We start from the raw sequence: 24286 nt of genomic DNA, 5'->3' as shown, positions 1-24286 counted from the left end.
CTGTCTGTATGTTTAGGCCATTTTATTCCAAATGGAATAGTAGTTCTCACCTGGGATACTGTAATGCTGCACTTTTTAGCCAGTTCCTCTTTGGCTTCTTCACTGGGGTAGGGGTTGCTGAGGTGGGAGTAGAAGTACTCATTCAAGATCTCTGTGGCTTGTTTGCTGAAATTACGTCTTTTTCGTCTGGGATGGGGTGAGGAAAGAAGAGAAGAGAAAGCTGATTATTATGAACAACAGTAATAACAGAAAAAGGTCTGACTCAGAGAACTGAAAGATAATGAGGGAATGAGGACTTCATAAGAAAAAACACTGGGCTTTTGAACTTGGAAGAGCCTACAGTAACACACACACTTTTAGTTTACTGGACAAGTTCTAATGTCCAATGTTTTGTGGAGACTATTTCTCTTAGTTGCTTACCTGTTCTTTCTCTTTCTTTGATGGAGGGATTAAAATATATTTGTGTATACACTCACCTTCCACTTTAATAGGAACACCTGTACACCTGCTCATTTATGCAGTTATCCAATTAGCCAATTATTTGGCTGCAATACAATGCATAAAATCATGCAGATACAGGTCAAGAGCTTCAGTTAATGTTCACATCAAACATCAGAATGAAGAAAAAGTGTGATCTCTGTGGTTTTAACAGTGGCAGGGTTGTCGGTACTAGATGGGCTGGCTTGAGTATTTCAGAAACTGCTGATCTCCTGGGATTTTCACACAGAACAGTCTCTAGACTTTACACAGAATGGTGTGAAAAACAAAAAACACTGAGTGAGTGACAGTTCTGTGAGTGGAAACTCCTTGTTTATAATAGAGGTCAGAGGAAAATAGCCAGGAAGGAGATGGTAACTCATATAATCACTCTTTACTACTGTGGTGAGCAGAAAAGCATCTCAGCATGCACAAAACATCGAACCTTGAGGTGGATGAGCTACCACAGCAGAAGACCACATCGGGTTCCACTCCTGTCAGCCAAGAACAGGAATCTGAGGCTATCATGGGCACAGACTCACCCAAACTGGATAGCTGAAGATTAGAAAAACAGTCTTCAAATGTCCCGTTTTAGTGAGTGCGTGCCCATGATAACCTCAGATTCTTGCTCTTGGCTGACAGGAGTGGAACCTGATGTGGTCTTCTGCTGTTGTAGCCCATCCACCTCAAGCTTTGATGTGTTTTGTGTTCTGAGATGCTTTTAAAGAGTGCTTATTTGAGTTATTATAGACTTCCTGTCAGCTCAGACCAGTCTGGTCATTCTCCTCTGATCTCTTTCATCAACAAGGTTTTTCAGCCTGCAGACTCTCCCCTCACATGATGTTTTTTTGTTTTTCGCACCATTCTGTATAAACATTAGAGACTGTTGTGTGTCAAAATCCCAGGATCAGCAATTTCTGAAATACTCAAACCAGCCCATCTGGCACCAACAACAATGCCACAGTTAAAGTCACAGAGATCACACTTTTTCTCCATTCTGATGTTTGATGTGAACATGCTCTTGACCTGTATATGCAGGATTTTATGCACTGTGCTGCTGCCTCATGATTGGCTGATTAGATTTCATATATGAGCAGGTGTACAGGTGTTCCTATTAAAGTGGATGGTGAGTGTATCTCATGATAATAGAGAAAAAAATAGCATTACAGCTTGAGTACAGCTGAGTACTGCTCCACTGCTTAATTCCTTGATTGAACTGACTGAATAAATTGTGCTTAGCTTTGTTGTCTCTTCTGAATGCTGCCTTTTCTGCCTTCTGCGTTTCTTCTCCTTGCCTCAGGCTTACTAGTGATAAGACATTGGCTTTTTCCTTTCACCTTGTTTAAGGCCTTTCAAATGAGCACCAGCTACGGCCAGGAGACATTTGAGCATTTGAGCACTCTTTTTACACTTAACTGCACCTATTCACTATTTGTCTCTCTCTGTCTTACTACTGACCTCTCTAACACTTGCACCAACTGTTTGTGATTACTATAATCTAGAGTGCCTGCGGATGGCCTCCTATCCAGCAAACACAAATGACAGCAAACACAAATGACTTCATCTTCTTCTTCTCAAATGACTTCAGAAATCTAAAGTGCTTTCAGCTTGGCAATGCTCAGGCTATCTGTTGAGCACTGCCATGTCTTCCTGTCATTTATATAATTTCAGCAACAAATCCATGTGTGTGTATGGGGGATTGTAGTCTACTTCAACTCAAACAGTGACAGAGGTCAGATGCACTCTGCAGGTCAAACTTGCATGCTTATTTCAAAAACAGACCTGGCATCAAGGAAGCGAGACCTCAGGATCATGACAGCTTCACAGGTGCTTTGTTTGAGCTGCATCTGGATGGAACTGAACTTGCGATGGATGATGCTGACCATGCGCTCAATCTCTTTGGGTGAGATGGGCCGTGTACGTGACTGCTCCCGCAGCAGGTTCATCACATGGGTTGTGAATTCGTTACATGCCTAGGGTAGAGGTCAGAGAATCTTGATTGCAATTTTTATGAATTTTTATGAGTAGCTGATAGTTAGTTCTTTAGGTTTGGAAATGAGCCATTGGACCTTCAAGCTTTTTACTTTGTTTCAACCGTGGTGATCTGGTAATACACTATATGGCCAAATGTGGACACCTGAGTAGTGAACATCCCATTCCGAAACCATGGGCATTGAGTTGTTTTCCCCCTTGCTGCTATAAATACTTTCCACACATGGATCTCACTTTGTGCTTAGGGGCACTGTCATGCTGGGACACATTTGGGCTAGGTCCCACTGTTCCAGTTAAAGGAAATATTAATGCTAGAGCATACTAAGACATTCTAGACAATTCTGTGCTTCCAACTTTATGGCAACATTTCGGAAAGGCCCTTTTGGCCATATAGTGTATCTGAGTGTACCTGTCTAGCTTTGGGGTTTGACATTATTCAGGCAGTAAAATTAAAAAAAAAGAAATATAGATTAGGCTATAGATTATTGTACTTAATGAATTGTTTAAGCTCTGTGAATACATATGCAATAATTATTCTTCACAGAGTTCTGGAGCTGAAACCCTATCATCTTGACTGCATTCAACTGAACTGCAATCAGAGTTCAAAGCATCAGCTCTTGAAAAGTTTGTGCTGTTTGTGGTAGAGTTGAGTACTTGAGCAGACTAGTAAATTAAGTAATCTATAAATGAAAATGCTGAACTGCCATTTAGCACTTGCCCAGCAGGTCTCTAATTTAATTGCATTCCAGAGACCATTAAAAAGGAGCCAGGGACAATCCAACTTGCTTGGGACAATTGTAGGCTGATAAAAAAAAAATGCAATCAGTAGCATTGACCTTACATGGCTACTGTTCCACAGAATTAAAACAGCTTTTGGTTAAAGCAGTAGTTCACACATGATCACTTATTATACACTATATAGACAAACATTTGTGGACACCTGACCATCACACCAATATGTGCTTCTGAACATCCCATTCCACATTTAGTTCCCCCTTTGCTGTTATAATACCCTTCACTCTTCTGTGAACACTTTCCACTAGATTTTGGAATGTGGCTGTGGGGATATGCCCACTCAGCCACAAGAGCATTAGTGAGGTCAGCTACCGATGTTGAGTGAGGAGGTCTGGTGCACAGTTGGCATGCCAGTTCATCCCAAAGGTGTTCAGTGGAGTTGAGGTCAGGGGTTTGTGCAGGCAACGCAAGTTCTTCCACTCCATGGCAAACCATGTCTTCATGGACCTTGCAATGTGCACAGAGGCACTGTCATGCTGGAAAATGTTTGGGCTAGGTCCTTTAGCTCCAGTAAAGGGAAATTGTAATGCTACAGCATACAAAGACATCCTATACAATTGTGTGCTTCCTGCTTTGTGGCAATAGTTTGGGGTAGGGCCGCATATGGGTGTGACTGTCAGGTGTCCACAAACTTTTGGGCATGCAGTGTGTATTCTGTAGGTAGTGAACATTTCCCATAAGACTGAGTTAAATTAACTTTTAAAGTAAACCTTTTAGCTTTATTAAATAAAAAAAGGGGAAAGCACACTTAAGAAAGATATATTCACACTAGAATAGAAAGAATAGAATAGAAAGGTTTTGCTAATTTTAATCCCTTTCCTTTTTCCAGTTTATTCCTGTTGGGAATAAACTGGGTGCATTTAGTTCTGGCTGACATTCTTTCTACATTAAAATAATAAAATAACACTCTGAAATATGGGCATACTCTGTTTTTTGAAAAATACAGTACAAGGCTCCAGTAGAGAAGGCAGCCCTCTATATCAACATTCTCACAGCCTTTGCATATTGTAAGTTAGAGTCAGCTCAATATTAATAAGGGAAAGTCTAGACAGCTACTGTGAGGCAGTCTGTACAACTTGGGCCTTCAAAGCAAAAATAATTACAAATCACAACTGCTTACAATCTCACCAAATGTCATCATAAAACAGGAGATGCTTGCTCAGGTTTTGCTCTTTGACACCTGTGCTAAGCAGTAGCAGAGGGCATCCTGGTTGTCTGGTTACATTTGTCAAACTCCATGGGCCTACAGTATGGCAGTTGTGCTTAAGACAACCATATACTGTACCATACCTGTGATCATATACAGTCCCCTCTGAAATTATTGTAACGGCAAGCCAAATTCTTTTGTTGACATTTGAGTTTGAGAGCAAAAGATGAATATCAGAAGAATTTCAGCTTTCATTTACTGGTATGTATGTTTAGATGTGTTAAACAACTTAGAACATGGCACCTTTGGTGGCAGACCACCCAATTTTTAGGTGAGCAAAAGTACTGGAACAGATAGTCTTAACGTAAATAACACTTAATATTTGGTTGCAAATCCGCTGGTTGCAATACCTGCATCAAGCTGGCAACCCACTGACATCACCAGACTGTTGCATTATTCTTTTATGATGCTTTTCCAGTCATCAATAAAGCATGTTATAGAAGCATCCATGCAAGCCCAAGCCATGACATTACCTCCACCATGCTTGACTGATGAGCTTGTATGCTTTGGATGATGAGCTGATCGTTTCTTTCTCCACACTTTGGCCTTTCCATCACTTTGGTTCCATAATTTTTCTGGTTCATCTCTGTATTTCTTTGCGAATTACAATCTGGCCTTCCGATTCTTACTGCTGATGAGTAGTTTGCATCTTGTGGTATGGCCTCTATATTTCTGTTATCTAAGTCATCTTTGAATGGTTGGTTGTGAGAACTTCACCCCTGCACCTTGGAGGTTGTTGGTGATGTCAATGAATGTTGTTTTTGGCTTTTTATTCACAGCTCTCACAATGTTTCTGTCATCAACTGCTGTTATTTTCAACCTGTTTGATGTCTAGTTGTTAGTACACCAGTGGTTTCTTTCTTTTTGAAGACATTCCAAATTGCTGTATTAGCTATGCTCAATGCTTGTGCTATGGCTCTGATCAATTTCCCCTCTTTCCTCAGCTTCAAAAGGGCTTGCTTTTCTCTCATAGACAGCTCTCTGGTCTTCATGTTGGTTTATCATTTTTAACAACAGATTCAGTCTTCATAGGCATTCAGAGCTTTTAATTGTTAAACAATTAAGCTAACAGGGCACATCTGGGAGTCACATGTTCCAATACTTTTGATCATATTTTGATTTCAAACCGAAATGTCTTCAGTGTATTGCAAAAACAAAAGAATTGGCATTGCCATTCCAATACTTTTGGAGGGAACTGTACATGTTAAAAGCCATATAGATGGTCTCCTTTTTATATATCTTTATTCATACAGTTAACCACAGTCAGTAAGTACTAGGCAATAGTTCACACACAGAGGAAATGCTTTATCAAACTACTATTCTTTGAGCTGCATAGTGTATGTATGGTATAACCTAAGCCTGTTTTCTGTTTAATTCTGAATTTCATGATCCCTGGAATTTTAGCAGAATATATTTGTTTTTATTTATCTTTGACACCTTCACTTTGCAAAACAAAATTCTAGCAGTTTGTGTCTGGTGTGTGAACTGTTGGATTAATCCTGACCTGTTCGTACTTCTCCAGTTCTGTGTGGTAGATTTGTCTGATTTGTGAGAGTTTGGCCCGGTAGTCTGAGTGTTCAATGGAGTTGTCAGTAGGGCTTCCCGATGCTGTTGCAGCTGCTGCCACAGCGGCTGATCCCCCGCCTTTCTCCGGGCCAGCCACCCCCTCCGCCAGCAGCATATTGTCCAGACGCATGAGCTGGGGATCGGGAGGGTCCTCCTCCTGAGCCCCTCGAATACTCAGACCTGGAGAGACACAACCGACCTAATGAATCATCTGTTGTGTCTGCCGGAGAATTACAGCTGAACTGGTTGGGATATTTTCTACAGCACCTTTAAGTATAATACTTAGAACATACAACTTTTTTTAATCTGATTTTTAACATTTTAAAGAAATGTTCGCCAAATGTGGGGACCCCATGCATACCCCATGCATGTGCTTTCAAAATAAAATTATCATGGTCTAATTAACAAGACAGTCATGAGCTGAGTAAAGTGAATCAGAGAAGAGAGAATGCAAAAATGTTCAATGAAGGAGTTCTAGAGCACTCGGATTGAAAACCCTGTTTATAAGCCTTTGAGAATGAGCAGAGACACAGAAATGCATGCCTGAGACTCATTATCATACCATAATAAGAGCAAAGAGTGGCTCACATAAGAGTGATAATTTCTTACAATAGAGGCAGTGTGTTAAGCATTTTAGTGAGTGCCCTGTAACCAGCAAATGCAATATGACAGTGGCTCAGAATGATGATACTGCTGTAAAAATGCTGGATGATATAACTGTAAAAATACAGAAATCTCTCAGAAAACACAGAGAGGGGCTTGCAGGGCTGAGGGAGTGCTGAAAGAGCCTCTAGGAATGAATTTGTTTTCCCTCTATTTCACAGGGCTGCCTTTTCCTATTTACATACCACAAAGCAGATACTATGTGTTTACTCACCACCCAGCATGACAGCGACACACAACAACTGACATACACTCAACAGCAAAATGGCACATCCCCTCACCAAGACATTGCTAAACAGAAAGAATGTGTGTGTGTATGTGTGTGTGCGCGCCTGCTGCTCAACTGCCTTGAGTGTGGCACGAGTGCCGTTATGTTTTGTGGTTAACAAAGTGTGTTATTATACAACGTAGCTCTGCTCTCTGCACAGAGCCGGCTGCTCCATACGTATGTAAATTTGTGATATGAAGGAGAAGGATAGCTCATTATGTTTGCTTGATATTCTTTATGAGCCTCGAAGTAGTAAAGAGCCATCAAGATTGATCACAGTCTTCCTCATCAGTGCCTGACTCTCATTCTTTCTCTATTTTCTCTCAATCTGTGTAATGAACACAATTCATGCATGAGAATAATGAACCAGGGTAGGTGTAAGAAATCTCTTTATAGTAAAATATTTTAATCAGACTTTAACATATATTTGATTATGACAACACTCTAAGGAGACTGAAGACTAAGACAATCCTGCTTTGTTTCTGGCTGATGCTTTATGTGTTTGTTTTCAAGGCCCGCCGCCTTTCTCTCACGTTTCTTCCTTTTCTCTTTCCTTTCTTTTCTCCTGTTCCTGTCTTTCAGCAAATCCTAATTAGTCCTTACTCAACAATGGAACATGCACACCTGCTTTGGTAAAGCAGTAGCCTACATGACCTACATTCACAGCAAATGAGGGGTGAAAAATCCAAGTAAAACAAATAATCCAATATATGCTCCTGGAACATTGCATCTGCTACTTATATATAAACATATATAATATATAATGGGGTTCAAAGCTGTAAGCTGTTCATTAAGATTAACACACATTAATGTGTGTGTGTGTGTGTGTTTCAATTAGGAAAACAATCATCACCCACATCATCCACCCACCCTCACTCCTGGCCTCTTCTTCTAGGTGCCAGTTACAGACAAGGAATGCCTAGCCAAGTATGGCATATCCTCTCATCATCCACACATTACCATTTGCAGGAACTTGACACATAATTGCAAACACACACACACATGGACTTGAGACACTAAACTTTTTGTACCTCTCTCACCTATGTGTAGCTCTCTGCACAACAGATTTACCAAATCCAGCCCTTTCTCCCTCATTTTAACACACACAATGTGAGTGAGAACATGTCAAGTTGTTTATTCATTAGAATGGCCGCACATGTGCAATGGAGTAATAAAAGATTTATCATGCCTAAAATCTGTTTAAAGATTTAAATTCCAATAAGCTAATAAATAAGCTTCATTTATAATTATATCTTTCAAAAGCTTGTTCAAAAATAACAAATTTTGCCTTCCTCTGATCTCTCACTTTTTCTTGCTCTTCAGTGGGTTTCTCTGGAGGAGTTTAGAACCTAGTGATCCCTCTGCACATCTAATTGCATTGACTGAGGTAGGTCTCCCCAAGCTAACTAATCGAAAGAGAATTTATTTCCTGTCAATGTCTAGAAAGGTCATCTCTCTTAGACTATCTCTCTGCTCATTGAGTAGAGAGAGAAAGAGAGAGTGAAGAGAAGAGGGAGGGAGAGAGAATTAGCCATCTAGTCTACCATGTTAAACTGGTCTCAGTTTCAATGACAGAGCAAATGTAAAACCTTGGCACTAGTTAAGTCACTGTGATCACTGAACAGAAGGAAAACACTAACATTTACTATATATACTTCAGATACCACAATGCTGAAGAAACACTCAAGCTCTTCCCTATTATGTCCTCATACCTTAAATTGGTCTTCTTGCTGCTGGGTTACCTGAGTGTGACCATTTTTATTCTGGCAAAAGATTTGCTTATGCTATCCTCACCATCTCATGTACTCAGCATTAGTCTGTGGATGCAAGAGTGAAAAACAAATCAAGCCCTGGCCAACATCCACATGGCAAAGAGATGGCTAAGGAAAAATGCTTGCAGGCTTGCTTTCTCTCACACACATGTAGGATAATTAACATACCATTAACACATTAATGCAAATGAGCAATTCCCAAAAGTAATGACAGACTAATTACCATACCTGAGAATGAACTGAGAGGAGGCTACAATGTGGTTTCCTACCTGAGAATTGACACAGTTTAAACTTTGGACTTGGTCCATTGCTTCTCTCTTTTCTGCCACATTCAGGGTTGTAGGAACCCGAGGTTAAACTGATTGCACTGCTGGAATGCCTAACAATGCAGGAGGGCTAATTTTGCATGCTACAGGCCAGCAAGATGGAGTGTAACAGCCTGACACACCATTGTTAATACTGTGTCAACTAGAGGGATAGACAAATAACTTGGTATTTGAACAGGGGGTCCATGCTGAAGATTAGGGCAGTCGAGAATATATGGGAGCTTATCTTGCAGCTTCCCAGTGATCACTGATAAATTAGAAGCTAGGCTTTGAAACACAGAGCCCTAGAGATGAATGGGCTCTTTGATATAATGTGAGAAAGATAGAGGAGGAGAGAAAGATAGAGAGAGAGAGAGAGAAAGAAAGAGAGAGGCAGGCGGGCAGAAGAAGCCCTGTCTGTGGTGGATGATGCTGATGATACACAGATTATGCTGGTGATAACTCATCTATGTGAACTGAGTGATAAGTTAATCAAGACTTCAGACACTGATGTGTGACAGAATACATACTCTCACACATCATAACATGCAAGTACACACACAAACACAGAGATAGACAAAGAGAGTGCAAGGTGGCAGCAGGAAAAGTAAGTTGCTGTCAGTTCACGAAGGCCTTGTCCCCAGGAGAGGGATCTCTGACAAGCAGAGGGAGACAAGAACGGGAACAGAGGATAGGGACAGGAACAGATAACCCAAAACAAACATATTGTAGACATTTTACCAAGCACACACAAAATTAATCACTGTCCCAGTGAAGAGCTGACAGCGTGTGTATGCCAGTGTGTATATGAACGTGCCTATTCTCTGCTTGGACACAGAAGGCCTTTGGCCAAAAACCACAGTGGTCTGTGACAGAATATGAGATGATGGATCAGAAGTTCAGCTTTCATTTCCTGATATTTAAATCTAGTGTTAAACATCTTAGAACATGGCACCTTTGGTGGCAGACCACTCAATTTTTAGCTGAGCAAAAGTATAGGAACAGATAGTCTTAAAGTAAATTGACGTAAATAACAAAGTGTTGATTCTTGTCGACCATAGTGCAACACATACCAATACAGTAGTGCAGTACACAATACTACAAAAAGTGCAAAAACACAACAGTGTGAGATGATTGCAGGACAATAAATTCACACAACAATGTATGTAGAACAATACTTACACAGAACAATAAATACATAGTATAGTATAATGAACACACATGACAACAGATAAACAAGGACAACAGAACAGTGTTGTGTGGGAAAGCTATTGCAACAATGGACTGTAAACTATTGTGTATTGAGGCAGCAATAAATGTAGAAGAATACTGACAGCAAAAAGAGGCTCATAAATTAAAAAAGGGTCTGATTCAGCTTTGTAAAGTGCAGGTGAGCAGAGGTGTTGAATCATATTGGGTTACGTGTTTGAATAGTCAAGATGAGCATTGGGAGGCCGCAGTGTATTGAGTAATCTGACTGCCTCAGGGAAGAAACTGTTGAGTCTGGTGGTGGTGGCACAGATTCTTTGGTACCTTCTGGCAGATGGCAGGAGGGTGAAGAGTCCATGAGAGAGGTGGGAGGTGTCATCCATAATTCTGTTGGCTTTGTGGATGCAGCAGAGAGATCTCGATGATCATTTCAGCTGGTCTCACAATTCGCTGTAGGGTCTTATGGTCAGAGACTGTGCAGTTCCCATACGCTGTAGGGTCTTATGGTCAAGACACCTTCTATTGTCACTCTGCAGAAGGTGGTGAGGATACGAGGAGTGAGGTTGGCTCTCCTCTGCCTCTGCAGGAAGTGGAGGTGTTGCTGTGCCTTATAGGCTAGGCAGGTGGTATTGAGAGTCCAGGAGAGGTCCTCCATCATGTGCATACCCAGAAACTCGGAGCTTTTCACTCTCTCCACAGTTCCATTTATGTGCAGTGGTCAGCGGTCTACTCGGGACCTGTCAACAATCATCTCTTTGGTATTATCAACATTAAGATATAGATTGTTGTCTCTACATCATTCAGCGAGCTGTTTCACCTCCTCCCTGTAAGATGACTCATCATTGTTGCTCAGCTTTTCTACCAGTTGTTGTGTGATGATTGTGTTGAATGCCGAAGCCTATGAACAGCATCCGACCATAATTGTCAGTTTTGCCAGAGTGCGTCAGAGAAAGGTAGATGGCAGCAGATATGTCATCCTTTGTTGAGCAGTTAGGACAGAAGGCATACAGAAAAGGGTCCAGTGTGGTGGGTTCTTTATGTGTTTCATGACTAGGCACCTGAGCACTTCATGGTGATAGGTGTGAGTGCATCGGGCCAGTAGTCATTCAGGCAGGACACGTGATTTCTTTGGCACAGAGATGATGGTGGTCGCCTTGAAGCACAGGGACAACAGCTTGGCTCAGGGGGATGCTGAAGGTGTCTGTAAGGACATCTGCAAGTTGATCAGCACACTTCCTGTGCACCTGGCCAGGTATGTTGTAAGGATCAGCAGCTTTCTGTGGGTTAACTCTGGACAGAGAGATCCTGATGTCTACTACAGACGGTACTTGGTCAGTGGGAGTTGGAGTGGACTTTCCTGCCAGCATGTTGTTCTGTGCTTTGAACCGTGAGTAGAAATCATTCAGTGCATCTGGGAGCAAGGCATGGCCATCACAGATGTGGTGTAGCTTTATAGCCTGCATACCTTGCAACATACACCATGTGTCCTTGGTGTTTAGGAAGTGGCTGTGTATTCTTTGTCCATAGTTGTGCTTTGTCTCTCTGATAGCTCGGGACTTATCTGGCTCCCTCAGAAGGTTCTCACCTGTTTCAGAACAAGTTTGGCCAGTTTCAGAGATGGTCAGGATGCTGGGGTGCAGCCTTGTAAGCACCATGAATCTTGGTGTAAACAAGGTCTAGAGTGGGTCATGAAATCAACATGCTGGTAATTTTGGCAGCACTGATTTCAGGTTGGTATTAAATTTGTTTGCATATCTCTTGCTTGCAATAACTGCATCAAGCCAGCGACCCACTGATATCACCAAACTGTTGCATTCTCCTTTTGTGATGCCTTTCCAGGATTGTACCACAGCTTCTTTCAGTTGTTGTAACTGTTTTGGGGGGGTTACTCCCTTCAGTCATCTCTTTGGGAGGTGAAATGCATACTCAACTGGGTTAAGGTCTGGTGATTGACTTGGCCAGTCTAAAACCACTTTTTCCCCTGATAAGGTTGTGTTCCCCTTCAGGAACTCGAGCTGCGTCACGAAACGCTATGGGAACGCCCCCGCGTGACCGCGCTCTGAATCACATGTGTAATCCGTCCAATGGATGGGCGAGACGCCACGGGCAGGGTGACGTAGCGACCCGGAAGCATGAAAGCCCGAGCGGCGAGCCCCGCGTTAGCTTCTTGTTTTCAGCAAGCGCGCTATGTCAATTGTTTGGCTATTGTCTGTCTATTTTGTGTTTTGTTGGCGGCATGCCAAAAGCCAAAGACAAATCTAAGGGCGAGAGCGGGCAGCGCTTCAGGCTGTGTGTTCCTCCCTGTCCGCGATATATTACGGGCGGGGATACACACAGTCTGTGCGTTGCCTGTTTGGGAGCGGAGCACGCTCAGTCGGCTCTCGAGGGAGCCGGCTGCGCACATTGCGAGCATTTACCGCTGCGCACTCTCCGCTCCCGCTGGGCTCTCTTTGAGGAGGGAGCCCTCACTAGCGTGCCTCGCGGTGCCGGCCCCGCTTCTGCCGAGGCAGAGCAGCGGTTGCGCTCGTGGGGCTCGCAGATGGACCTGGTGGAGGGAATGGAGATGGGCCCGTCCCTTCCTCACCCTCCAGGTCCACTGTCCCCTCCCTGGGTTCGGAAGCACGCTCTGCGGTTTCTTCCCCCCGGGGAGCGGACTCGGCGCTCCGCCTATCGTCCTCCGAGGAGGTCGATGTGGAGAGCGTCGACCCAGAGCCGCAGTCTCCTCAATACGAGGAGCTGCTCGAGGTGGTTACGCGGGCAGTCGCTAAGCTGAGCATTGACTGGCCCGCTGAGACACGGCCTGAGCCTCAGTGCTCCAAACTAGTGCTCCCCAGAGCCTGCCCTTTTTTCCAGACCTCCACACTGAGGTGTCGAGGCCCTGGAATAGGCCCTTTTCAGCCCGGTTGTTCAGCCCCACTTCCTCCCATTATGCTAATGTGGCAGGGCTGGACTACGGTTACAGGGCGATGCCCAGGGTTGAACAGACGCTAGCTAGCTATCTGTCCTCTGCTGCTGCATCGTCCCTGAAGGCTCCGGCGTTGCCTACCAAGCCGCTGCGGACCACCTCAGTGCTGGTAGGCAAGGCGTACACGGCAGCAGGTGACCTGCTTAAAGAGCTGGATGAGCACGGGGAGATGCCGTCTGAGCAGGTAGCGGAGCTCAGGCGGGCCGCTGATCTGTCCCTCCGTGCCACCAAGGAGACCGCCCGTGCTATCGGTCGGTCTATGGCAGTCCTGGTGGCGGCGGAGAGGCATCTCTGGCTGACCCTGTCTGATATGAAAGAGAAGGACAGGGTCGTGCTCATGGACGCCCCGCTTACTCCCTCGGGCCTGTTTGGCGACGCTGTAGATTCCATCGTCAAGAGATACCAGCAGGCCCGTGCTAAGGCGGCAGCGTTCCAGCGGTTCCTCCCCCGTCGCTCTCTAGCTCGTGGGGCTGCTCAGCGGGGGCAGCCCCCTCCGTGTACGGCCCCCTCCTACAGGGAGGCCCAAAAACAGAGCGTCGCCTCCCGTGCTCCCCTGAGACCCTCTGGACCCAGCCCTTCGGGTGCTAAGACGGATCTGAGGACCGTCCTCATGTCCAGAAGGGCCGCAGCTAAGAAGCCCTGACGGTTTTGGCCCAGGGCTTCCGAGGGCAGGCCCCTCTGGGGCGACGCGGCGTACACCTCATCTCACGGTGCCCAGGTCCCCCCAGTGCCCTCAGGAGGTCGATCTGCCAACCCTGCCACCTATGCTGCTTCAGGGCGCAGCGGTCTCTGGCGAGCGCCTCTCCCAGTTCTCGCCCAGCAACGTAGCGGGTCTGGGAGGCTCGCGGCCTCTTCTGAGGCCTTCGCAGCGGTTAGTTCATTTACCCCCTGTCGGTTCGCCGCCTCAGGGCACCCAGCTAACCGCTTCTATTGCACCAGAGGTCAGTCTCGAGTGACTGATTCCCTTAGTGAGCTTTCTGGCAGCGTGGAAACTTCTGCCGAATGTGTCTCGTTGGGTCCTGCGTACTGTAGAAAGAGGCTCAGTTTGGCTCGTCTCCGCCTCGTTCTTCTGGGGTTCTTCCCACTGTGGTGGGTCCCGAGCAGGCTCTGGTATTGGAGCAGGAAGTACACACTCTCCTGAGATGGCGGCTCGGCATCGAGATGTCGTTCTCACCCATATGAAGGAACTAGGGTTAAGACTAAACGCCGAGAAAAGCGTGCTTTCTCCAGCTCAGAGAACCGCTTATCTAGGCGTAGTGTGGGATTCGACCACAATGCAGGCACGTTTGTCTCCTGCTCGGATCGAGTCGGTCCTCACAGCGGTCGCGAGAGTGAAAGTAGGCCGGTCACTCACTGTAAAGCAGTTTCAGAGACTGCTGGGCCTATTGGCAGCTGCGTCCAACGTGATACCTTTTGGCCTGCTGCACATGAGACCCCTACAGTGGTGGCTCAAGACCAGGGGGGTTTTCCGAAACAGAGGAAACCCGCTCCGCATGATCAAGGTCACGCAGCGATGCCGCCGTGCCTTAGCTGTGTGGAGAGAACCTGGGTTCTTGTCTCAGGGCCCGGTCCTGGGAGCTCCTGGTCACCGCGTAGTGCTAGCGACAGATGCGTCCCTCACCGGATGGGGAGCGGTCATGAGTGGCCGTCTTGCCCGTGGTCTGTGGAGCGGCCGCCATCTCACTTGGCACATCAACTGCCTGGAGATGCTGGCCGTGTTTCTGGCTCTGAAACACTTTCTCCCAGACCTAAGAGGCCGCCACATGTTGGTGCGCACCGACAACACGACGGTGGTCTCTCAACCGCCAGGGAGGTCTGTGTTCGCGCCCCCTTTACAGGCTGGCGCGCCAGATCCTTGTGTGGTCCCAAGGGAAGCTCCTCTCACTGAGAGCAGCCTACATCCCTGGTTATCTCAACGTGGGAGGGGACGCCCTGTCGAGGCAGGGGCCGGTGCCCGGGGAATGGAGACTCCACCCCGAGGTGGTGGAGCTCATATGGCGTATGTTCGGCAGAGCCCAGGTGGATCTGTTTGCGACGCAGGAGACGTCACACTGTCCCCTTTGGTTCTCTCTGACTCATCCAGCTCCTCTCGGACTAGATGCCATGGTACAGCCGTGGCCGAGGCCGTGTCTGTACGCCTTTCCTCCGGTCGCTCTGCTCCCGGGAGTTCTGGAGAGAGTGCGCCGGGACGGAATTTGCCTACTGTTAGTAGCCCCGTTCTGGCCGGGCCGAGTATGGTTCCCGGACCTGATTTCCCTCCTAGACGGCTCCCCATGGTAGATTCCGATCAGGAGGGATCTCCTCTCACAGGCGGGGGGCCATCTTCACCCCCGCCCGGAGGTGTGGAAGCTGTGGGTGTGGCCTCTTAGGGGGCACAACTCCGCGCTTCCGGTCTCTCAACCGAGGTTGTGGAGACCATCCTCCAGTCCAGAGCTCCCTCTACTAAGAAACTGTATGCCCTGAAGTGGAAACTTTTCACTTCCTGGTGCGGAGACCGCCGGCTTGACCCTGTTCACTGCCCAGTTGGTACAGTGCTGGAGTTCTTGCAGGCCCATCTCTCCGCGGGGCTGACCCACTCCACCCTGAAGGTGTACGTGGCGGCTATTGCGGCCTACCACGCCCCTCTCGATGGCCAATCAGTGGGCAGACACCCCTGGGTGACACGTTTCCTCCGCGGTGCGCTGAGGATCAGACCTCCAGCTCGATCTCGGGTCCCCTCGTGGGACCTGGCCATGGTTTTAGAGGCTCTCTGCAAACCCCCCTTTGAGCCCATTGAGGAGATTTCGGACCGTCTTCTGATGTTAAAAACTGCCTTTCTCTTGGCAATTTCCTCTCTTAGGAGAGTTGGGGATCTTCAGGCCCTCTCTGTGGCCCCTTCCTATTTAGACTTTGCGCCTGGGTTGGCCAAAGCGTTCATGCACCCCCGAGCGGGGTACATACCGAAAGTCCCCTCCTCGGCACCACGGCCGGTTGTGCTGCAGGCTTTCTTTCCTCCTCCCTTCAGGGAGCCCGACCATCGGAAGCTCAATTGTATGTGTCCAGTGCGAGCACTGGACGCGTACGTCCACAGAACTGCCCTGTGGAGAAAGGCGGACCAATTGCTTGTGTGCTTTGGTCCCCCTAAGTGGGGTTTTCCTGCTTCTAAGCAGACCCTCAGCCCCTGACCTTTGCCAGGTTTTATGACCTGGATATGCGAGCCACTCCCGGCTCCTCTGTCCTTGTGCCTTAGGCTTGCCTCCTCCTGGAGGCAGGGACTTGTAAGTCTGGCGGCGTGGGTATACTCGTTCCCATAGCGTTTCGTGATGCAGCTCGAGTTCCTGAAGGGGAACTTCTCCAGGTTACGTATGTAACCATGGTTCCCCGAGGGAACGAGACACTGCGTCTCGGTGCCACACTTCCGGCGTCCCTGCGGCGCTTGCTTCATTTTCCAGTAAGCTAACGCGGGGCTCGCCGCTCGGGCTTTTATGCTTCCGGATCGCTACGTCACCCCGCCCGTGACGTCTCGCCCATCCATTGGACGGATGAGACATGTGATTCAGAGCGCCGTCACGCAGGGGCATTCCCATAGCGTTTCATGACGCAGCGTCTCGTTCCCTCGGGGAACCATGGTTACATACGTAACCTGGAGACGTTGTGTTGGCAGTGTGTTTTCGGTCATTGTCTTACTGCATGACAAAGTTTCTCCCAATTATAATGGGTACATTTCTCTGTAAATTGGCAGACAGAATGTTTCTGTAGACTTCTGAATTCATCCTGCTGCTACCATCATGAGCTACATCAACAATAAAGACTAGTGAGCTCGTTCCAGGAGTAGCCATACAAGCCCAAGCCATGACACTTCCTCCACTGTGCTAGACCAATGAGCTAGTATGTTTTGGATCATGGTAGATCCTTTCTTTCTCAACACTTTGACTTTTGCATTACTTTGGTAGAGGTTAATCTTGTTTCCCAAACTTTTATGGATCATGACTGTATTTCTTTGTGAATTCCAATCTGGCCTAACGATTCTTACTGCTGATAAGTGTTTTGCATCTTGTGGTATAGCCTCTATATTTCTGTTCTCAAAGTCGTCTTCTAACGGCAGATTGTGATACCTTCGTCCCTGCCCTGTGGAGGTTGTTGGTGATGTCACTGACTTTGTTTTTGGGTTTTTCCTCACGAACTGCTGTTGTTTTCCTTGGCTGACCTGGTCCATGTCTGGTTGTTAGTACATCAGTTGTTTCTTTCTTTTTCAGGACTTTCCAAATTGTTGTAGTGGCTACGACCAATGCTCTGATCGATCTTCTCTGCTCAGCTTCAAAATGGCTTGCTTTTCTCTCATAGACAGCTTTCTGGTCTTCACGTTAGCTTATCCTTTTTTAACAAATGCAGTCTTCACAGGTGAAACCTAAGGTTCAAACCATGAGTAGCCATTCTGAGCTATTACTTGTTTAAACAATTAATCTAACAGGGCACACCTAGGCAACAAGAAACACCTGTCAGTCACATGTTCTAATATTTTGATCACTTGAAAAATAGTTGTGTTCAAACAAAAGGTGCCATGTTCTAGGTTTTTTAACACAACCATCTAAATGTAAATATCAGGAAATGAAAGTTGAAGTTCTACCTATGATCATTCGTCTCATATTCATCTTTTGATCTAAAATCCAAATGTCTTCAGTGCATAGCAAAAACAAAAGAAATTGGCCTTGCCATTCCAATACATTTGGAGAGTACCTAGTAAGGCATTTTTAGGGGTCTGCAAGTCCTCCTAGACTTACCATTATTTAATTATTTGTTTAATCTGTGTCTATAATTAGGTGCTACTCAATGACTCCAAAGCAAACATCAATCTATTTTTACGTACAGTGCAGAAGGCCATCAGACTGCCGTAAAGAGTGCACTCCATATTTTTACATCTTTACATCCAAAAATCAGTTTTACTGATCATTCATAATCCAAAGACCTGCATATTAACTCACCATGTATTATACTATAAGCACAGTGATATGCTCCTAAATTTTAAATTTACAATTTCACTCTATCAATTTATTACTTATTATTCCTCATATTTCATGTAAATATTTTGTTGGGTCATCTGTTCTTGTCTTATTAAGCTGCTGGCCTTCATTTGTGGCCAAGGTAGTGTGCTTCTTAATGCACACCCCAAGAAATGTGACACTGAAAGCCACTTAAAATACCCAAAGGCAACTAATCCATGCTAGCCACTTCAGTCTCCTTCATTGCCACCTAATTAGACAACAAAGAAGTGTGTAAAACCAGGTCACTCGCTCACTCACTCGCTCACACACACACACACACACACACACACAGATGGCAGGTTCTGCAGTATTATTTGTATTGTATTAATATTATTCAATATTATTTACAATATTATATAGCACACATATTCCCATTTATATGGACCTTACCACACATACACACAGGCCATTCCTCCACAGGTAGAGGGTTAATCAAAGTGAGTGCAATATGTACTCATTAATTCCAGAATGCCCTATGCCTTTCATTTTCATTTCTCAAAGCTTGATATACACTGCACGCACCAAGTTATTATTCACAAGAGGTGGACATGTGAGAGTTGGAGCATCTGCATGTTTGTATGCCCGCATGTGTGAGGGTGTGTTGATACACAACAAAAGCAGCTTCAAAAACATACAGCTGGCTGTGATTCAGTGCCAAAGAAATTACTTTTTGCACTAGCATCCTCTGCACCAGACTTGACAGTCCATCATTTAGATTTGACTACAGTGGAACCATGGCAAATATTTCCACTGCCTCAAGCATAAAGCAAGTGGAGAGAGAGAGAGAGAGAGAGAAAGAGAGAGAGAGAGACACACACACACACTCTAAACGCTGTGTCTTTTTCCCCTGGAGAAGAATACTCCTCCAAATTGCATATTAACAATGTCTTGTCTTGTGCATCTTGAGGCTGGGTACCTACAGAGCCCCAATTACAGAAAGAAGGCAAACCCACTTGCTGACACTCAATCTGACTAAGATATAGGGGCTGTCTTTCACGTACTCCGAATGTCACTCCCCTCTTTCTGCACTCACACATGCTGCTAATCCACTACTTCAGGAACTACAATGAGACACTAGTTAATAGATAAGGATGAGGACAACAAAGCACTGCAGCTTCCCAAAAAGAGTCAGCATGTCTCAATGGGCACTCTGATTGGTAACAACCATAGTACTCTGCACTGCTACCAGCAAACTAACAGGAATCAAAGCATGAGTGGGTACCAAAGTTGACACAAACAGGCCAGTGCTTAAAATGAGGCAGAGAGAGGAATGTTTTTAATCACATTAGAATGTACATGCACAATATTTTCATTTACAGATGTTTGGTAAAATGCATGGAAAAATGTCAAAAAATGGAAAAGAAGTCTCTGCTTATTTTCCAGTTATTCATCTTAAAGCATAATTCAGTAACTACAATGAATACTTTGGTAACAACAGCCCAACTAATAGCAAGAGATATGTCGTTACAAGAGAAAGCAAACCTAGACTGCATGATTACACCAACACCAACAAAGTTCCATCTCTTCCAAATGAACTGTTTAAATGAAGCAACGCAATAAGAATGACTTGCTTGTATGCACAAGGTGTATGAGTACAGATTTTACAGCTCCAGTATTCACAAAAGCATTAGGTCTTCAAATTTCAATCCGTACAACATGAAATGCACTCCTTGTTTCCAAAAGAAAGTGAAAATTACTTCCTGAAAATGGAGAGGATGTGAAGGGAGGGGGAGGGCTTTCTTAGCTAATTACAGTAATTAACAGTTGCAGCTATAATCGGAGGGGAAGGCATTAGACAAGAGGGTGTTTTGTTGCTCACAGCAAGGGTGGACATGCAGTGTCACCTCAGTGCTTTTGTCTCAAGTGAGGATTGGATTATGTTGACATGATACACATTGGGGTTGATATGCACTGCCTCATCACACAGATACAAAGGGTCAGTTCTAATGAGCTTTTAGGTTAATGAGAGTACACATGCTCATCACAACAACAGCACCTATACAATAGCCAGTACAATGGTTCACTTAAAAAAATGACATCTTAGGAATTGGAAATATATTGAATATATCTAGTATTTTCTATTATAAAATTTCAATAAACCATATATAAGATTACATATTTACCTATTTCTAGACTTTTTTTTTTTTTACTAATTTCAAGCTTTAAATTTTCTTCTGATCTGATCTGTATTTTTCACTGTATAACATGAAGGGAAGTGCAGTAGCAGCTGACCTTTTCAGATAGCTTTACCATTACCTTTTTTACATGTATAGTATATTTTTGCACAAATGACCTGCCAGACAGTGTAAAGCGAGTCAAATGTATGGTATTACACTTAAAAACTGTACTTCTTTTTCCCTTACCACTACTCTCTTGCTACTTAAAGAAGCTAGCATTTAGGCTGCCAAGCACTTATCAATTCATGAGCTTCTAAATGTTTGTGAAATTGCACTCCCCTTTGAAATTAGCATGATGTATAGGAATATGGCCCATTGAGAGATTCTGAGACTTTCTCACTTTACAGAATATAAAGCAAATAAATTTTTTCACTTTGCTGTCAACTGCAATACAATGTAGCATCAAAGCAAGAAACGATAAATAAATGTTTAAAAATATAATAAAGTTTAGACTCATATGACAATGTATGAATGAGAAAGCAACAATTCACATAATCATATAATAGTAATCTAATATACTGCAAATATATACAGTTGAGGCTAGAAGTTTACATTCAACTAGGCTAAAAATATTCAATCTCAGTTCTTCACAACTCATTTTACTAATTTTCACATTTCATGTTACCAAACATGTCTTTTGGCATCTTTTTTTTGTTCATAGCAGAGGTCATTTTAAAACATTTAGTTAGAGCCAGATTTATTTCAGCTTTAATTAACTATATCAGAATTCCAACAGGTCAAAAGTTTATATTCTGAAATGCATTTTTACATTCAGAAATTGATGTAATGACTTGGAGAAGCTTCTGACTGGCCAATTGTCATAATTAGGAGTGCATGTGTGGCTGTATTTAAGAACCAGTGCCTTTTTGCCCTTGATTCCATGGGAAAATCCAAGCAACTCAGCCAAGACCTCAGAAAAATCATAAACCTCCACAAGTCCAAATCCCTGAGACAACAAAGGAACTGGTGATGGAGTTGGAGGCATCAGGTGCCAAAGTATGTATATCCACCATTAAGAGAATCCTACATCGCCTTGGCCTGCCATGGCTGTCATGCAAGGAAGAAGCCCCTACTCCAAGACCAGCACAAAACAGCCAGACTGAAGTTTGCAATTGATCACCAGATTGAAGACCTAGCCTTATTCACTGGTCAAATGAAACAAAAATTGAACTGTTTGGTCATAATGATCATAATGACCCAAATGTGAAGCATGGGGATGGCAGCATCATGTTCTTTGGGTTCTGTGGGTGTTTTGATGGAAAGGTGATTGGTGCACTGCAGAAAATAGATGGCTTCAAGTGGAAGAAGGATTATCTAGAAATACTGAACCAACACAGGAAGACGTCTGCTAAGTTAAAAGTTGGTGGCAGGCTGGGTCTTCCAGCAGGACAGTGATCCTAAGCATACCCCCCAAAGTTGTAACAAAATGGCTTAAAAACAACCAATTAAAAGTATTCAACTGAAAATGCATGTCTGAGCAAGGAGGCCCACAAACCTGACTGAATTACACCAGTTCTAATCAGGAAGAATAAGCAAAAATTGTGGAAGGCTACTCCTAGCGTTTGATTGAAGTTCAAGCAATTAAAAGACAATGCCACCAAATACTAACAAAATGTAAGTAAAGTTCTGACTGACTGAAAATCTGATATAGAAAATAAAAGCTAAAATAAATCTGTGTCTTAGCTTTATTTTGAAATGACCTTTTATGGAAATAAAGTAGATACCCTAATTGACTTAACACTGTAAATGTATGGTAACATGAAATGTGTGGAGTTGTGAAAAATGTTGTTTGAATGTCTTTAGCCTAGGTGTATGTAAACTTAGCCTCAATTACATGGGCTAATTGTCATGAACAGGGCACAGAAAGGATAATCACATTGATCACATGACCACTGCAAATTTCCCAGTTTAACCCTTTCTCACAGTACACTGAAATTGACTTATCAGACATTTGCAATCAGTATAAACAAATTAATCATTTTATTGGCGCAGGTCTGTTATAAGATTAGTAAAGACACTGTTGGGTTTCTGTGTATAGAGTATCATGACTCTGTGTTTAGCTGCTGGTGAGCAGGGCAATAGTAAATTGGAGGGGTGTGAGCCCCCCGCTGAGCAATAAATTCACACTTCTCCAAAATTGCTTTGGTACAGAGATACAGCACAATTAAAGCTTTTTTGATAGTAAAACACTCTACAACTGCCACAATAAAAGCATAACTATTAAACCTATTAGGCTAGGTAAAAAAGAAATACTTACAAAAAACTACAAATTCTTAAAGCCCTAATTGTGCTACTTTCATATGAGCTATTAACCACTACTGAGGAATGTGACATCACAAATAAATTCAATGCTGAACACGGGCACCCCCAAAACAGGCAGAAATTCCATTTATTGACCTCTGGTAGAAAGAGTTAATAATATGAGTTCCATGGGTTTCAGTGTGAAATATTGTGGTTACACCGATTTTTCAGACAGTGACACTCAGCCACAGCCATGTAGCTAAGACACCATTCTCTACTATACTCAGCAATGTGCATGCATCATACGTGTAATTGTCAGAGCCTGAGGTCTGATGTGCACAAATTTGGTAACTCCTCCTCACTACACACACTTAACTCAGAATACAAATCTCTGTCTTTTTTATGTCTTCTCTTTAGCTCCTTTCCCTCTCCTAGTCGCACTGATGTTCACTACCTTGTGTTGGCAATTGCAGTCTGGGTGGGAAAAATAAGTAAGCTTAACCACTGTGTCCATCTTTTTAATAAGCTTTGGTTAAGATGGCCTCTGTGAATGGGTTCAATATCCTTCCAGTAGGGCAGGGGGTAGGGACTTATTCTAAAAAGGAATACAAAAGTAAATAGCATTTATGATATTACTATTGTCTTCTGTTTATGGGTGAGTAGGGTGATATCTCTGTGGCTTTGGTATTTGGTTTTAACACCAGACATGGTGTACTCTTTCATTTTGCACACAAACCGTTTGCTGGTTAACAGCTTACAGGCCTTTGCAGACATGCTTACTGCATCTTTTGTCAAATCTGTATGGTGTAGCCATACAGATAATTCATTGCAGAGAATTATATATGAATGTGTATGACAAGTGGTCAAATAAATATATCTAAAAAAACACATTACTTAGATTAATGCATCTGAAAGGCTCTGAGTAAAGTCCCAAGCCAGAGCAGATGGGTGTAAAAGTGCCATGATTTAGGCCAGTAAAACATGCTGATAAATACAGGCAGCAGCACTGAGGCAACTGTGTGAAGGGGATACATATATAAGTAGGTCCTTTTCGCCATCACAAAAATGGCATGCACATTACTGGCTGCTTAACCCAACAGCACCAGGAATTCACCCACCAGCTATATCTGTCAGCTTAAATATACCCAAATTAACCATGTAAACTGTAAAGATCTATGGCAGCTAGGGAAAAAATTTACTAGTAGCCAGTGTTTGCAAATAAAGATACTGCTTTGTTTGCTTGTGAGTTTAGCTATCATTTCAGGTCATATTTCTCTTTTTCCTCTCTGTCACTCCTGGACTTCCACTCCCTCATTCTCTCTATTTCTTTCCTGTACTATCTTTTCTTTTTACTTCTTCCTCTTCCCTCAATACAATATGTCCCTTTCTTGCCACTGAAATAGATAAGTAATGACACTAGACACCATCAAAATGGAAAGGCAAACTCTCAGACCCTAAAAATCCTCACCTAACCTCAGGTGCATCGAGATTAAGAATATAGCACCACTTTTGGAAAGCAAATACATTATATGGCTAAAAGTCTGTGGATATCTGGCCATCACACCTATTTGTTGGCCTTCCCCAAACTGTTGCCATAAAGTTGGTATTAAACAGTCCTGGAGCGCTGT

The 24286-nt window shown here is 44.0% G+C and overlaps 1 protein-coding gene across 17 annotated transcripts in view; it reads right to left on the bottom strand.

The window, feature by feature from the left end:
* The window catches only part of pbx3b (pre-B-cell leukemia homeobox 3b), a 147215-nt gene that overhangs the window by 33551 nt on the left and 89378 nt on the right, over window positions 1-24286 (bottom strand). For all 17 annotated transcript variants that reach the window (XM_026925843.3, XM_034307037.2, XM_034307036.2 and 14 more), the window contains exons 4-6: window positions 5976-6217; window positions 2260-2450; window positions 51-186 (exon numbers count right to left, since the gene is read on the bottom strand). In XM_026925843.3, coding sequence (XP_026781644.2) covers window positions 51-186; window positions 2260-2450; window positions 5976-6217 — 569 coding nt within the window. The remainder of the gene's footprint in view (window positions 1-50; window positions 187-2259; window positions 2451-5975; window positions 6218-24286) is intronic.

Source organism: Pangasianodon hypophthalmus, chromosome 8 (assembly GCF_027358585.1).
Source record: "Pangasianodon hypophthalmus isolate fPanHyp1 chromosome 8, fPanHyp1.pri, whole genome shotgun sequence".
Lineage (NCBI taxonomy): Eukaryota > Metazoa > Chordata > Actinopteri > Siluriformes > Pangasiidae > Pangasianodon > Pangasianodon hypophthalmus.
Note: the sequence above shows the minus strand (reverse complement) of the source record. Positions and strands in the feature narration are given on the sequence as shown.